Source organism: Capricornis sumatraensis, chromosome 1 (assembly GCF_032405125.1).
Source record: "Capricornis sumatraensis isolate serow.1 chromosome 1, serow.2, whole genome shotgun sequence".
NCBI classification, from domain to species: domain Eukaryota; kingdom Metazoa; phylum Chordata; class Mammalia; order Artiodactyla; family Bovidae; genus Capricornis; species Capricornis sumatraensis.
Genome location: NC_091069.1, coordinates 4,663,470 through 4,679,208, shown reverse-complemented (window position 1 = coordinate 4,679,208; position 15,739 = coordinate 4,663,470). Strand labels below are relative to the sequence as shown.

The following is a 15,739-nucleotide window of genomic DNA, read 5'->3' as shown; positions in this document are numbered from 1 at the left end:
TTAGAGTTTCTCATAGGATACTGAATGTGGTCCCCTGTGCTGTACGGTAGGTGCTTGTGGTTTATCCAGCCTATATATAAAAGCTTACATCTGCTCACCCCAGCCTCCTCCTGCATCTTCCCCTAAGCCCCTCCCCTTTGGCAACAAGTCCGTTCTCTCTGCCTGTGAGCCTGGTTCGGTGTCATAGACGCGTTCGTGTGCGTCATGCTTTAGATTCCGCGTATAAGCGGTCTCATCTGGTGTTTGTCTTTCTCCTCCTGGCTCGCTTACTTAGAGCGATCATCCCTAGGTCCATCCGTGCCGCGCGTGGCGTGATTTCGCTCCTCTTCTCTGCGGGCAGTGCTCCGCTGTGAACATCCGCCACGTCGCCTTCGTCCGTCCCTCTGTCGACGGACGTTTATGTTGTCCCGTGTCTTAGCTGCTGTAAACACTGCGTGTATCTTCTTGACTTACAGTTTCACCTGGGTGTATGCCCAGGAGTGGGATTGCTGGCTCATATGGTAGCTCTATTTTTAGCTTTCTGAGGACCCTTCATACTGTTTTCCATAGTGACTCCACCAACTTACATTCCCCCCAGCAGTGTAGGAGGGTTCCCTTTTCTCCACACCCTCTCCAGCATTTGTTACTTAGAGACTTTTTGATGACGGCCATTCTGACCAGTGTGACCACCTCTGGATTCCTACCCAGCCCTCCCCCAGCCCGTCAGCCTGAGCATTTCTTACCTGGACCCATCACCACCCCTGCCCCCCAGAGAGGGACACACCCTCCATCAGGATCTTGCCTGGGGAAATGACTGGCCCACCCCCTTCCACGCAGAGGTTTTCTCCAAACCCAAACGCAGTTACACCACTTCCCAGAACAGCGCCCTTCAGTGGTTCCCCGTTGACCTTAGAAACTCCGTTCCCATGGGCCACAGACCCTTCTTCCCACCTCCCTGGGCGTGCTGGGTTCTGCATTCTGGCAGATCAGCCCCCTGCCCGCAGCGGGGTCCCTCTGACTTGCCTCTGAGCTGTTTCTTCTTCCTGGGACACAGCCTGCCCACCCTCACCCCTGCTGTCTGGCAGACTCCTCATTCCTCAGGGTTTGGCTCAGAGAGCACCTCTCTGGGGCCCCCAGAGGCTGGGATCTGGGTGGCCCTCCTCTGTGTCCCCTTCTCAGGCTTTCTAGAAGAGCAGCTGTACCACTGTGCTATCCCAGCTGCAGCCACGCTTACACCCAGCTGTGTCCCCTTCCCCACCCCGAGCTCTGAGCTCTGCAAGAACAGGGTCTGGGTCTGTGTTCCCGACCTGTAAGACTGTAAGGCCAGCACCGAGGACCCAGGAACCGGGCTGTGTATTTGGGTAGTTCATTCATGAACGAGTAAACTTACTTACACAAACAGATGGGCCTTACCATCAGTAATTCTTTCAGAGAGGGGTGCATCTGGAATCTGGGAGCCAGGACGTGAGGCAACAAAGCCAGTGGGCTTGCGGACACCCACCCCGTCCCTCCAGCCCCCTGCTTCCACAGCACACCCAGCGCGCCTCATGTTTCTCCTCTCCCCCCACCAGGTCTGGCCCTTCCCTCCGGGCTGCTGGGCTCTCCCACAGGCGAAGAGATGATGTTGCTTTAGTCCAGCCCGGTCACACACACACACACCGTGTCTCCCCCAAGCCACATGCCCGAGTTCCCCCAGCACCCTTCTCTCAGCTTCCTGCTGGTCGGAGCTGCCTCTGGCCTAATAATGGGTAATAGGATTTATCAGTGGACTGGAGGAGGTGATGTCCGTTAAAGCACTTAATACAAAAGGACTTTGCACAGAAGCCCAAATCAGATTTGGCCAATGAATTTGATTGCAGGCCTGACTGCGTACCAGGAGACCCAGCAGCCAGCATTTATCCACATCGCCCTGAGAGCGCCGGGTCACACCAGGCAGCCGAGGTCTCGCACACCCACGCCCTGCAGCTCGGCACTCAGTCCCCCTCTTCTCGGGGTCTCAGGCCCTGACTCGCACTTTTTTGACCCAGATGGCTCAAGTTCTCTGGCATCTAGGAGCCCTCTTCCTGCTCGCACTCCACAAATTCTGAGTCCAGTATCCCTTACCAGGGATCCCCAGCTATCCTCATCACTCATCACCTCTTGTATTTTATATTTTGGCCGTCATACTGTTTGGCTTGTAGGATCTTAGTTCCCCAACCAGGAATTGAACCCAGGCCCTTAAGAGTGAGAGCATGGAATCGTAGCCACTGGACTGCCAGGGAATTCCCTATTTTATTTTTATTTCTTGGCCGCACTGTGCAGTATGTGGGGCCTTAGTTCCCCTACTAGGGATCCGACTCTCACCCCTTGCATTGGAAGCATGGAGGCTTAACCACTGGACCAGCGGGAAGCTCCCCCTCATCCCCTCTTGATCCATCCTCTCCAGGCATTTCTCCTGACAATTTCCTGCTTCCTTGATGCATGCCAGTCTCTCCCCTGCTGGTGTGTACCAGCCAAGACCACAGTCTCTCCCTTAACCCCCTAAAGGTCTGACACCCCCAGGCCACAGGGATCCATCACTAGGGGCGAGTCAGTGAGAATGGTCATGTACAAAGGGGACACTTCAAAGAATGGCCGTTAGCCAGCAATGACCCCGAGATCTGGCTGTTGGCCTGGGCCACCTGCTGCCTGGGAGGGACAGCCCCTGGACCATGTCTCTCATGAGCCCCCTGCCCCCTCCCATGGCCTTCCATTCCTCCTTGGGGTCCAGGCCCCCAACCCCAGATGCATGAGCCCTTCCACGAGGGGCGTGCCCTTCTCGGGGTCAGCCTTCTCCCCCACGTGTCCACCCTCACCTGCTAACGTCTCTAGGCCAGCGGAGGCATGGGGTTTGCGTCCCTGTACACCCAGCAGCCCACTGCAATCTTTCTCCCCAAACAAAAGAACAGTCTTTCCCCAGAGATAAATGCTCTCTCTGGCAGGAGAAACGGGAAGACACTGCTGGTGGCTTTAAAATAGAAGTTTGTTTCTAGCAACTCTAGCCTTCAAGGTGTCAGAAATACGCCCATCCTTCCCCAGAAGGCTCCATATGCAATGACGTTCGGACAAGTGGTAAAAGAAGTGGGGGAGGTGCCAGGCAGAGGGGAGCAATTACCAAGAACCCCCTGGGGTCCTGGGCTCTCCTGTGTGCCCCCGACCTGGCCACCCCCGTGAGTGCCCTGAAATCCCGGCAGGGTTGATGGTTGAGGGGGGCCAGCCCCACCCCCTCCTCCCCTCCCACTTCCAAGCACCCAGATCTCTTGTTCACCCAAACTCACCGCTTCCCCCTCTTTCCCCCAGAAACCAATGACATCACTCTTTCCGGTCTTTCCGGCAGCCAGGAGTTGACCTACATTCCTCCGCCCTCCTGTCTGGGAGGCTCTCCAAACCCCCAGCTTCTCTCACCCTGAGAAGGGGAGGGCCCAGCTCACGATTTTCATGGAGCCCCAGTGCCAGGCCCGTGTCCAGATGGCGCTCCCGCCAGCAGCTCCCGGGCACTGCCTGCCCCTCCCTGCAGGGCAGGGCGCACTGGCGCCTGGCACGGGCTGGTGCCCCTGCCGTCCTGACGAGAGCTTCGTGCTTTGAGCGGCTGTCAGGCCCCCAGCCAGGCCCAGCGGGTGGACGGGATGGGGTGAAGTCCGCGTGTCAGTCTCCTCCTGGCAAGAGCAGGGCACGTTTCCCTGAGAACTTGGGTTGTGTGTGATGGCCTGCTCCAGGAGGTGAGGCTCAACCCTGCCTCCGGTCCCTCCTGGCCCTCCCCTGGGGCTCGTTAGGGACTCATCAACTGAAGAACAAGAAAGGACTTAGGGACTTAGGCGGGGAGGCAGCTGTGCCCCCCTCTCTGGAGGGCGGGCGGGCAGGCAGCCGGACCAGCTTGCGGTGGGTGGGTGGGCAGAGACGTCTCAGGCCAGGCCTTGAAAGGGATCGGGGGTTGGGCGGAGGGCCGGCGTTCACCATGAGGGTGAGCAGGGGTGGCAGGTGGAGCTGCCAGATGAATGCAGGCTGCGGGGCCAAACCTGAATTTCAGATAAGCCACAAGTATTAATAGTGTTTTTAGTGCAAACACGTCCCAATTATTTCAAGGGACATGCGGGCAAAGCTTGTTTTATTGCTCTTGCTTTATTGAACTTCGAAGATACTGTGTTTTCACAAATTGAAGGTTCGTGGCAGCTCTGCATCAAGCAAGTCAGTTGGTGCTGGTTTTCCCACACCGTTTTTAGGGCTTCCCTGGTAGCTCAGCTGGTAAAGAACCCGCCTGCAATGCAGGAGACCCTGGTTCGATCCCTGGGTTGGGGAGATCCCCTGGAGAAGGGAAAGGCTGCCCACTCCAGTATTCTGTCCTGGAGAAGTCCGTGGGATCGCAAAGAGCAGGACACGACTGAGCGACTTTCACTTCCTTGCTCACTTCAGGTCTCTGAGTCACGGTTTGGTAATTCTTGTGGTATCTCAAACTTTTCTTATTATTACATTTGTTGTGGTGAGCATCGGTCTGTGATCTTACTACTGTGACTCACCAAAGGCGCAGATGAGGGCTGGCATTTTTCAAAATGTAGCATCTCTTTAGTTAAAAGCTGTACTTTTTTGCAGGCACAATGCTGTTGCAATGAACAGACCACAGTATAGGGTAAAGATTAACTTTTTTTGGCCACTCTGGGTCTTCGTTGCTGTGCACGGGCTTTCTCTGGTTGTGGTGAGTGGGGTCTACTCTTTGTTGCGATGTGGGGTCTTGTTGCAGAGCAGTCCCTTCAGAATGCTATTCTCTAAGCCCCCAGTCTTCCAGTGGTTGCCGCCCCCCAGGGACCCAGAGAACAAGTCAACTGATGGGGGGCATTTGTGCTGGCTGCCAAGAGGGGGTCTAGGGTAGGGTGCTGGCAAGGCAGCTCGGATGAGGGGAACTGTCCCATGGGGCTGGGCACCTGTCAGATAAGGACAGTCTTTGTTCCTAGGAATCCACAGATTCTCACTGATACCACTTGTGGGCCATTACAAGGGCAACACAGCTGGCGTGTATGGAAGGCTGGCTATGCGCCTGACCCTGTGCTGAGCACTGCCCCCATGCCAGCCCATCCTCATCCTCTCATGCGCGGCCCTATGGGAGCCGTCAAGTCCCCAGTTTACCAGGAGACGAAGACCCTGAGGCTGGCTGCCCGCCCCCACGCTGCTCCAGCCAAGGCGCTGCCTGGCCTTCCACGCGAGGTGTTGTGCAGAGAGCTTCTGTGCAGCATCTGCCCCCTCCCATCCTTTCTTCCTCCGTCATTCAGCCCCTCTTGATTAGAGCCCACTGTGTGCCAGATAACTCAACAGTATGTTAGGCCCGCGAACAACTGAATATTAGAAAAGTCGAAAAGCTAAGATGTAACTCAGCCCTTCCGTTTGCAGTTGGAAGGTCTGAGGCGGGGAGAAGTGACTTGCTCAAGGTCACCTGGGCGAAACCGGAGCAGGGAATCGGCTTGGCGCTCTGGCTGCTGACTCAGCACCTCTGCCCCTCCCCCACCCCCTTTCTTACCAATCCACCCCTGCCGCCGTCCGCAGGGTCAGAGCCCTGGCATTCTGTGATGGGATGGGCAGCAGATCCTGATGGGCGGGATGGGGTGGAGGGGGCACTGCTGGCCAGGGGCAGGTCCCGTGGGCTGGCCGGCCTTGCCCTGTCCCTTTTGTTCATTATTAAATAATGCTTCCTGATGGATGAGCCGAGAAGTGCTGTGTAGCGGGGTCAGGTGGCTCAGGCGATGGCTTTCTGGTGAGACTGATGGCTCTCAAAGGTCAAATTCAGAAAGCAATTCCTTGGGAAAATTGATCCCATGGATGCAGGAGAAATGTCTGGGCCAGAGGGGCAGCCAGGAGTCTGGACCACCTGCCTCGCTCCAGATGTAGGCAGCGGCTGGTGTTGGGACAGAGGCAGGAAAGGCAGTTTCTTTCTCCTGCGTTTCCTTGGCCAAGGCTGGGCCTCAGAATCGGTGATGGGCTTGGGAGGATCAGCCCAGCAGCCCTCCCCCCGGCCTTCATCATCCAGGTGGAATCAAGGTAAGGGGAGTGCTGAGAGACACGGGGAGGAGAGTGGAGATGAAACCCGAGTATTGCACCCAACAGTTCTGGGTTCAAATCCACCCTCTTCCACCTAGAGGCCTGGGGTGACTTGTGGCACTTGACCTACCACAGTCTCACTTCCTCACCTATAGAATGGGAAGAGTGATGCCTTCCGGGTTTTCACAGGGATTCAGTTAATAATGCAAGATTTTCCTCCCACTCTGTGTCTTTTCACTTTCCTGATGGCTTCCCCCTGAAACACAAAAGTATGTAATTTTGATGAAGCCCAGGGTCTCTATTTTTTCTTCTGTGGCTTGTACTTTTGGTGTCACGTGTAAGAAACCATTGTTTAATCCAACGTCTCAAAGATTTACCCCTGTTTCTTTTTCAGTTATCTAATTTTAGCTCTTACATATAGGTCTTTGATCAATTTTGAGTTAAGTTTTGTTGATGGCATGAGGTTGAGTTCTAATATTAGTCTTTAGCATAAGGATATCTCAAATGATTTGTTTACTTACTGATTTTTTTTTAATGAATACACTTTTAAATTTTGGCCTCACTTAGACAATAACATTTCTGAGATTCCCGAGTTTGGTGAATTTATCTCTTAAAAAATTACTGTGTAATCAAAGTGAAAGTCGCTCAGTCGTGTCCGACTCTTTGCAACCCCAGGGACTATACAGTCCATGGAATTCTCCAGGCCAGAATACGGGAGTGGGTAGCCTTTCCCTTCTCCAGAGGGTCTTCCCAACCCAGGGATCGAACCCAGGTCTCCCACACTGCAGGTGGATTCTTTACCAACTGAGCCACAAGATAAGCCCCAGAATAATAGAATGAGCAACCTATCCCTTCTCCACGGGATCTTCCCAACCCAGGGATCGAACCCAGGTCTCCTGCATCGCAGGCAGATTCTTTACCAGTTGAGCTATCAGGGGAGCTGTGTAATAAAAACTAAACAAAAACTATTAAACTGTTCTGCAGTTCATACTCACACCTCTCCCAGCCATCTCGCGTGGTCCACTTTGGGAGATGACGCTGATCACAATCAACATTGGGGCAAAGGAAGAGTAGCAGGGGCTGACAGAGGCAGGATCATGAAAGGCCTGCCTGCAGAAGGGGCATTGGGCCTTGAACTTGACACTCTCATTAGATGTTAGCTTTAGGAGAAAGGAGCAGAGCCTGGCAGTGCACCCAGCAGAAGGACAGGATGTGCAGAGGTCCAGAGGAAAGTGGGGTCGGAACCGTGGTGGACAGAGACAGCGAGAGACAGAGACGTGGAGAGACATAGAGGGACACAGAGAGAGCCAGAAAGGTGAAGCCCCACACACATGTGTGCGCACGCGTGCACACACACACACACACACACGCACACGCACACGCACACAGGCAGCCTCACCCGAGCTCCCTGCACAGGTCAGGAAGGCTGAGAAGCAGCTCCACTGACTGGGCTCTCTTTCCATGCCAGTCCTGGTGGACCTTGCCCCACGCCGTGTGGGCTCCTCCTGGCAGCCCTGCCCAGCACGGAACTTCTCTCCATACTCATTCCAGGGCTCAACCAGGGAGGCAGAGAAGCCAAGACACCCTCTGGGAGATGAAGATGGTGGGAGGGGATGGCCAGCGTGGGGCGGGGCAGAGCCGGGGTCAGGGAGAAATGTCTGGGTTTGGATCCGGAGTGGCCTTTAAACTGCATGACCTTGGACAGGCTTCTCCCTGCCTGTACCTCTCACCCCTGCCAGGCCTGCCCAGCTCTCACATTCTGTGACTCTCATCTATCGTAGTTACAATACATTTCTCAGATTCAGCTGCCCTTTAACAAATTTTTAACAAGCCAAGGTCAGTGTGATCACCCAAAGTTAAGATGGCAATCTTTTCTCTCTGTAGCTGATATCTAAAAATATCTGATCTTCGGGCCAGAGGCATGGTGTACATTCCACACAGCTGGGGTGTTCCTGTCCAGCTAGCTCCATGAGATGTTAAATAGGAATTCAGATGAAAAAAATTAAAACCTTCCGAGGCCAAATGTGTTTTGCAAACTTTAGTTAGACAATGTCAGCAGGTTTCTTTCCTGCAGGACTTGTCAGAGCCTTTGATGTGCTAACGTACACTAGGACTCTGGGTGAAAAAGTGAAAGTGTTAGTCACTCAATCATGTCCAGCTCTTTGTGACCCCATAGACTGTAGCCCTCCAGGCTCCTCTGTCCATGGGATTTCCCAGGCAAGAATACTGGAGTAGGTAGCCATTTCCTCCAGCAGGAGAACTTCCCAACCCACGGATCAAACCCGGGTCTCTTACATTGCAGGCAGAACAGTTTCTTTACTGTCTGAGCCACCAGGGAAGCCCTGGGCGGAGGGGCCAATCAGGGAGCGGGAAGGACAGCGTTAGGGGAGTATCATATGTGTTGATCAATAAGATTCAAACACAGAATCTTTCTTTGCCATGAACCATCTTTGGGTCTAATGTTTCCAGGAAGAAGGGTCCCCAGTGCCAACTGGGGCCTGCCCAACCCTCTTTGTGCCTTTCCCAGAACCTAGCATATAGTAGGCCCACAGTACTCATGTGGTAGTAGATTGGAGCTCCAGAGAAACAGGGAACAGACTTTCTCAAGCTCCGTGTATTTCAGCTTTGTGCTGCAGTAAAACCTGACAGGGCCAGGGTGCAAGGAACATGAAGTTAAAACAGCATAGTCTTTCGCGCCAGCTGATGCATCAGAATTCTAGTCCAGAGAATTCAGCGGATGTCTGTGGACCCGGGCACTGAGAGTCATGAGCATCACGTGAAGCGATGGCTTCCCAAACAGGACCCTGATAGACCTGCTTCTCCTCCTGAGAGGAAAGACCTGTGTGAGCTCAGGAACCAGCCTGACTTCAGGTTTCAAATCTCATCTGTTTCCTGCTCACCAAAGTGACCTGCTCACTGTAGAGGATGTTGGAGACACGCAAAGTGACACGGAAGGAAGGAAATCATGTGCAGTCCCATCCCCTCCCTCCCTAGACAGCCGCACGAGTACCGAGATGCGTTGTCTGCTGGCGTTCCAGGTGTGAAGTCACACGCAATCAGGAGCTAACTATAGTCCGATGAGTGTGTGCATGCTAAGTCACCTCAGTCATGTCCCACTCTTTGTGACCCTATGGACTATAGCCCACCAGGCTGCTCTGTCCATGGGGTTTTCCAGGCAAGAATACTGGAGTGGGTTGCTATGCCCTCCTCCAGGGGGTCTTCCCCACCCAGGGACCACACCCAAATCTCTTAGTCTCCTGCATTGGCAGGTGGGTGCTTTACCATTCATGCCACCTGGGAAGCCCGTAGTCTGATAGTAATCTGTTTGGGCCGCCATAATGGAGTCCCACAGAGTGTGGGGCTTTAACTACAAACATTCATTTATTCCCTCACAAGTTTGCAGGTTAGATGTCCAATATCAAGATGCTGGCAGGGTCAGTTTCTGGTGAGACCCCTCTTTCTGGCTTGCGGATGGTCTACTTATCACTGTGTCCTCACATGATAGAGAGAGTTCTGGGGTCTGTTGCTCCTCTTATAAGGGCACTAACCCTATGCGATTAGGGCCCCACCCTTCTGACCTCATTTAACTTTAATTTCCCCTCCAAGGACTCTGTCAGACATGACTTGCTCTGTCGTGTCTTTACTCTTTGCGACCCCATGGACTGTAGCCTACCAGGCTCCTCCATCCATGGGATTTCCCAAGAATACTGGAGATGGGTTGCCATTTCCTTCTCCAGGAGATCTTCCCGACCCAGGGATTGAACTTGGGTCTCCTGCACTGCCAGCAGACGCTTTACCATCTGAGCTATAGGGAAGTCCAAGGACTCTGTCTCCAAATACAGTTGCATTGAGTGTTAGGGTTTCAACGTATAAATTTGAGAGTGACACAGTTCGGTCCATAGCACTATAATACATACGGTTGGTGTCCTACTCTTTTACAATCCATATTCTAACCCATATTCACCTCTTGGACTCCAGAGCTGGATATCTCTGAGTTCCAGTCCCGGTCAGTTTTGGGCAGCCGTGTGACTCTGGGCAAGATGCTTAATCTCTCTGAGCCTCCGTTTCCTCATCTTTAAAGCGAAGGTGACAGTGATACCAGCTCTGGTAGCCATTCAGAGGCCAAATGAGATGCCCGTTGGCACACAGCAAACACTCACTAGTTTTGGTCTTTTCATTTGTATTAGGAACATTTCCCAGGGCTTGAAATAGCCTCTGACAACAAAATGTTTAGTCGCTAAGTCACGTCTGACTATTTTGTGACCTCATGAACTATAGCCTACCAGGCTCCTCTGTTCATGGGATTTCCCAGGCAAGAATACTGGAGTGGGTTGCCATTTTCTTCTCCAGGGGATCTTCTTGACCCAGGGATCGAACCCAGGTCTCCACAATGCAGGCAGATTCTTTACCACTGAGCCACCAGGAAAGAAATATTTAATGGCTTTATAATACCCCATAGCTTGGCTGTATCTAATTTCCATAACCATCCTGCAAGATGATCTGATGTCAGAGAGAAGTTATAAGAAGGAAGGTGGGGACTTGTCTGGTGGTCCAGTGGTTAAGACTCTGAGCTTCCACTGGCAGTGGGGTGTACGAGTTCAATCCCTGGTCCAGGAACTAAGATTCGTCCCGCTGTGCAGTCCAAAAAAGAAAAAGTTCTTGAACTGAATTAAAATGAAAATGCAACGTATCAACAGAAAATTATTAAAATTAAAAAATATATTTATTACAAAAGGCAGCTCTGACACTTCCGAAGCAGCAGGCAGCAGGTTAACTCAGAGCTGCAGGGCTGCTAGAGACCTGGCAAGCAGCTCCCCCTGGTTTGGGATCCTTGCCCTGGAAGGGCACCCTCACAGCGGTGCCCCAGTCAGATGGAGACAAGGAGGGTTGGAGTGGGTGGGGGCAGTGAGAGCCAGGAAGAAGGGTCTGGCAGGACAGATTTATGAGGCGGGAAGACACAGGAAGTTAAATATTCATCATGTGGATAAGCAGAGGCTAAGCGGGGGACACTCCATCCAGGAGGAGCGTCGCTGAGTGGGAGGCGAGGTGTGAAGAGGAGGGGGAATCATGAGCTGAAGGAGAAATGCTGGGTAAGCTTTCAGCAAACAGTCTTAGAGACGCTGGGAGCCAGTGCTGGGGAATGTTGCCCACTCTGGGCATCACTGGTGGGATGCAGGTGCCTCTACCCTCGTCCAGGCCACTGCCCTCTGCTGCCAGCCGGGCACGGCTTCCTCCCTGCCGCCCCCCACCCCACCACGCCCGGGCTCTGGTCTCCCAGACAAAGCATCCTTCATGGAGCCGCCACGATGACATATAAAATGCAAGCCAGAGCAGGACACCTCTGACCTTCCCAGGGCTTCCAGAACAGAATCCAGCCTCCCTGTCAGGTCTGGCCACCTCCTCCCCTCTTCCATCTCATCTCATCTCAGGCCTCATTGGTTGAGCTCTTCTTGGCCCAGGGATGTCTTCCCTCGTGTTCTTGTCTCCTCCAGAAGGTTCTCGCCTCTTTGCCTGAGTAACTCTTGATGCTCTTGCAGGTCTCAGATTTAAATTGTTCTTCCTGGAAGCCTATCCTGCTCCCCACTCAGACTGAGACCCTACGATCCCCTCTCCTTTGTAGAACACATGGGCACCGATGACAGCTGACATTGATGTTTAATTAAAAAGATTTGCGTGATTATTGTTTTAAGATTAGGTCTTTGTGGAGTTTTAGGTTTACAGAAAATTGAGTGGATTGCACAGAGGACTCCTAATACCTAGGTTATTAACATCTTGCTTTCCTATGATGCCTTGGTTACAGTTGATGAACCGATACTGATACGTTGTCGTCAACTCAAGTCCAGCTGACGTTAAGGCTCTGTCTTGATGCTGTCTGGGTTCTGCGGGTTTTGACAAATGCATACCGTCATGGGTCCACCATGACAGTGTCATACTGATCACTCCACTGCCTTTCAAATCCCTTGGGCTCCACCTATTAATCAACTCCCTGCCCTTCCCCCACCGCTGATTTTTTTTCCTTGTCTCCCTGCTGGACGCCATGCTCCATCAGAATAAGGACCCCATCTGCTTTATCAACCATTGTACTTACCATTCCCAGCTCAGAGTCTGGCACATAACAGGTGCCCTATAAATATTTTTCTTTGCTTATTTTAATAAAAAGAAAATTCTACCAAACATGTTATTCTGCTTTTTACAAATATTGACAATATATCTTGGAAATCTTCCCATATCAGAATGTAGAGCACTCTTTCTCTCTCTTTTATTACAGAGGTTTTCCAACATGCATACAAAAATAGAATCTACTGTAGTGAACTGCCACATACCTGTCACCCAACTTCAGCAGTTAACTCATAGCCTTTCTCGTTTTGTCTGCATCTCTCCCCATGTTCTCCCTTTCTGTGTTATTCTGAAGCAGATCCCAGCCATCAGATCACTTCAACTGTAAATATTTGTGTGTCTCTAGAGATAAGGGCTTTTAAAAACATAATCACAATACCATCACTGCAGTTAATAAACATTAATTTAACATTGGGCTTCCCTGGTGGCTCAGATGGTAAAGAACCCACCTGCAATGCAGGAGACCCAGGTTTGATCCCTGGGTCAAGAAGATCTCCTGGAGAGGGGAATGGCTACCCACTCTGGTATTCTTGCCTGGAGAATTCCATGGACAGAGGAACCTGGTGGGCTACAGTCCATGGTGTCGCAGAGTTGGACACGACTGAGCAACTAACACACAATTTAATATCACCAAATGTAGTTAGTGTTCAAACTGTCTCACAAATATGCTTTGTTTATAGGAGTTTAGGGGTTGTTTGAACCAAGGCCCAGATGAGGTCCAGTCCTGCCCTTGGTTGCTTTGCCCTTGAGGTTTTTCTTGATCTGGGTTCCTCTTTCCTCTGTATCAAGTTTTGACCCCCCTTGCAGTTCATCGGTCCTACAAGCTATGTCATCACTTCTGGATTTTGCTGACTGCATTCCCCCCTGGTGGTGTTTAGTATGTTTCTCTGTCCTCTGTCTTCCCTAATGAGTTCATAGCTGATCCAGAATCTTTGATCCAGAGCGTCGATCAGATTCAAGTTCGATTTGTCTTGACAAGGCTGCTTCAGGGTGGGCTGTACCCTCCCACTGGGAAGTTTTTCTCTGGACGTCTCTGTTGCTGCTCTGTGCTCACAGCCATCCATTCAGTAGGGGATGCTGCATGATGACTTTCTAATTCTATCTTTCCTTCTTCAATTAGCAGCTGGACTGCTTCTATAAAAAGAAACATCCCCTCATCAACTGTTGGTTACCTAAAGGTACACTTTATATAGGACATGCAAGAAAAATGCTTGATTCTTTTCCTTTATTTACTGATTTCAGAATGATGAGTTGCCTATAAATATTTGAATGAATGAATGAATAATACATGTATGGATGAATTGACAGGGTTTTGGGAATCAGGGCTTCTTTCTGCCCTCTAGGGCACGGGTGTGGGCCACAGCCAAGAGTGGGGATGCCACTTGAGGCCAAGGCCAGGTCCATGCAACCAGGGACAGGTAACTCTTGCTACCTGTCAACCACCATGGTTGAGAGCCACGGCAATCGAAAGCTGTGTTACTAAAAATACAGCATCTGGGACAACCCCGTGAGAGGCAGGAGCCAGGGGCACCTCTTTCTGGAAGGACTCAGAATGGTGCCTCAGGGGTACTTGTCCCAAAGGAGAGTCTCGGCAGGTTGGACAGGTGGCCTCAAGGGTCCCTTCCCGGCCACCCCTGACACTCTCCCAGCCCTCCAGGGAGCCGGAACAGCTCCCTTACACGCTCACTGATGCCTTGCCCCCTCCATGTCCCCCCAGGTGCAAGTGCAACCTGCATGCCAACCTGTGCTCCGTGCGCGAGGGCAGCCTGCAGTGCGAGTGTGAGCACAACACCACGGGCCCCGACTGCGGCAAGTGCAAGAGGAGCTTCCGCACGCGGTCCTGGCGCGCCGGCTCCTACCTGCCGCTGCCCCACGGCTCTCCCAACGCGTGTGCGTACACAGACTGGCCGTTGCACTCGGGCACCCCCCACCCCTCCCCACCTCAGAACAGCAAGGCCATGGGCTCCCCCAACCTTCAGCCTCAGGAGCTGCGGATCTCATCACGAACATGCATGCACACACACTTGCACAAAGGTGTGCACACAAGCATGCATGCACAGACACACGTGTGAACATACGCACACATTCACACATAGATTTGCACACACAAACATGCACACATGCATGCACGGATGCATGTGAACACATGCACACACTCCCAAAGATATGCACACACAAACATGCACATGTGCACACGCTGACACGTGTTAACACATGCCCACACTCACACAGGTATGTGCGCACGTGAACATGCATACATGCATGCAGACTCACATGTGCACACACACAAAGGTGTGCACACAAATATGCATGCATGCATGCACAGGAGTGTGCACACACAAACATGCACATGTGCACATGCTGACACGTGTGAACACATGCCCACACTCACACAGAGATGTGCACACATGAACATGCATACATGCATGCAGACTCACATGAACACACACACAAAGGTGTGCACACAAACATGCATGTGTGCACACCCGTGTGTGCACATACAAACATGCACACATGCACGCACATGTGAACACACACACAAACATGCACACGTGCATGCACAGATACATTTGTAAGCTCATGCACAGGTACACAAAGGTGTGCACACAAACACGCATGCATGCACACACAGGAGTGTGCACACATGCCCACACTCACACAGAGATGTGCACACATGAACATGCATACATGCATGCAGACTCACATGAACACACACAAAGGTGTGCACATAAACATGCACGTGTGCACACACGGGTGTGCACACACAAACATGCACACATGCACTCACATATGAACACAGACACAAACATGCACACGTGCATGCACAGATACATTTGTAAGCTCATGCGCAGGTACACAAAGGTGTGCACACAAACATGCACACACTGAACACATTTGTGAACACATGCACACACTTGCAAAAAGGTGTGCACACAAACATGCATGCACGCACTGACACACATGCACACACATGTGCACACATGGGCACACCCTTTTTAACCAAACTCCCAAATGCCAGGCCTTGTCATCAAGACCCTCTAGCATGCCTGCCTCCTGCTGGGAACCTAAGATGAGCTGACTCAGCATCCTTCTCACTGACCTTCCCCTTCGTGACCCCCAGGCAGGAGAGAAGGCCCACAGGGTGTCAGGGAGGAGTGGGTGGGGACCCCTCCCTCCAGGCTGACCATGAGGAGCAGCACCATCCCTCGTAAATGTCTCAGTGTGTACAGGACATTTACAGGCACTGCATAGCACCAAATGCTACGGGGTCCCCCCTTGACCCTCCGGGTGGCCCCTGGAAGTGGGTCTCCTGGCCGCATTTTGCAGAGGGAGGCTCCGAGGTCCTGGCCATGCCCTCTACCCAGCCCCTGCTCTCTCGGCTCAGTCTTCCAGTGCCAGAGTCCATCCTCAGGGTGCGCCCTCACACACCTGCACCGTGAACACGCTTCGGGGTCCCCGTCATCATTCCCCAGCACAGTCCCTGGGTGTCTCCTTGAAATTGAGTCCCAGAGAGCCCCCAGCTGCTGTGGATAAGGGCCCGAGCTCGTCCAGGGTGGGCTTTCCCCAGCCAGCCCCCCACACCCCACCAAGTGACTTGCTG

The 15,739-nt window shown here is 52.5% G+C and overlaps 1 protein-coding gene across 1 annotated transcript in view; it reads left to right on the top strand.

Moving 5' to 3' along the window:
- Nucleotides 1–15,739, top strand: part of NTNG2 (netrin G2) — a 65,570-nt gene that overhangs the window by 37,336 nt on the left and 12,495 nt on the right. Inside the window, exon 3 of the mRNA XM_068979114.1 lies at nucleotides 13,856–14,028. Within this exon, the coding sequence (XP_068835215.1) occupies nucleotides 13,856–14,028 (173 nt within the window). The remainder of the gene's footprint in view (nucleotides 1–13,855; nucleotides 14,029–15,739) is intronic.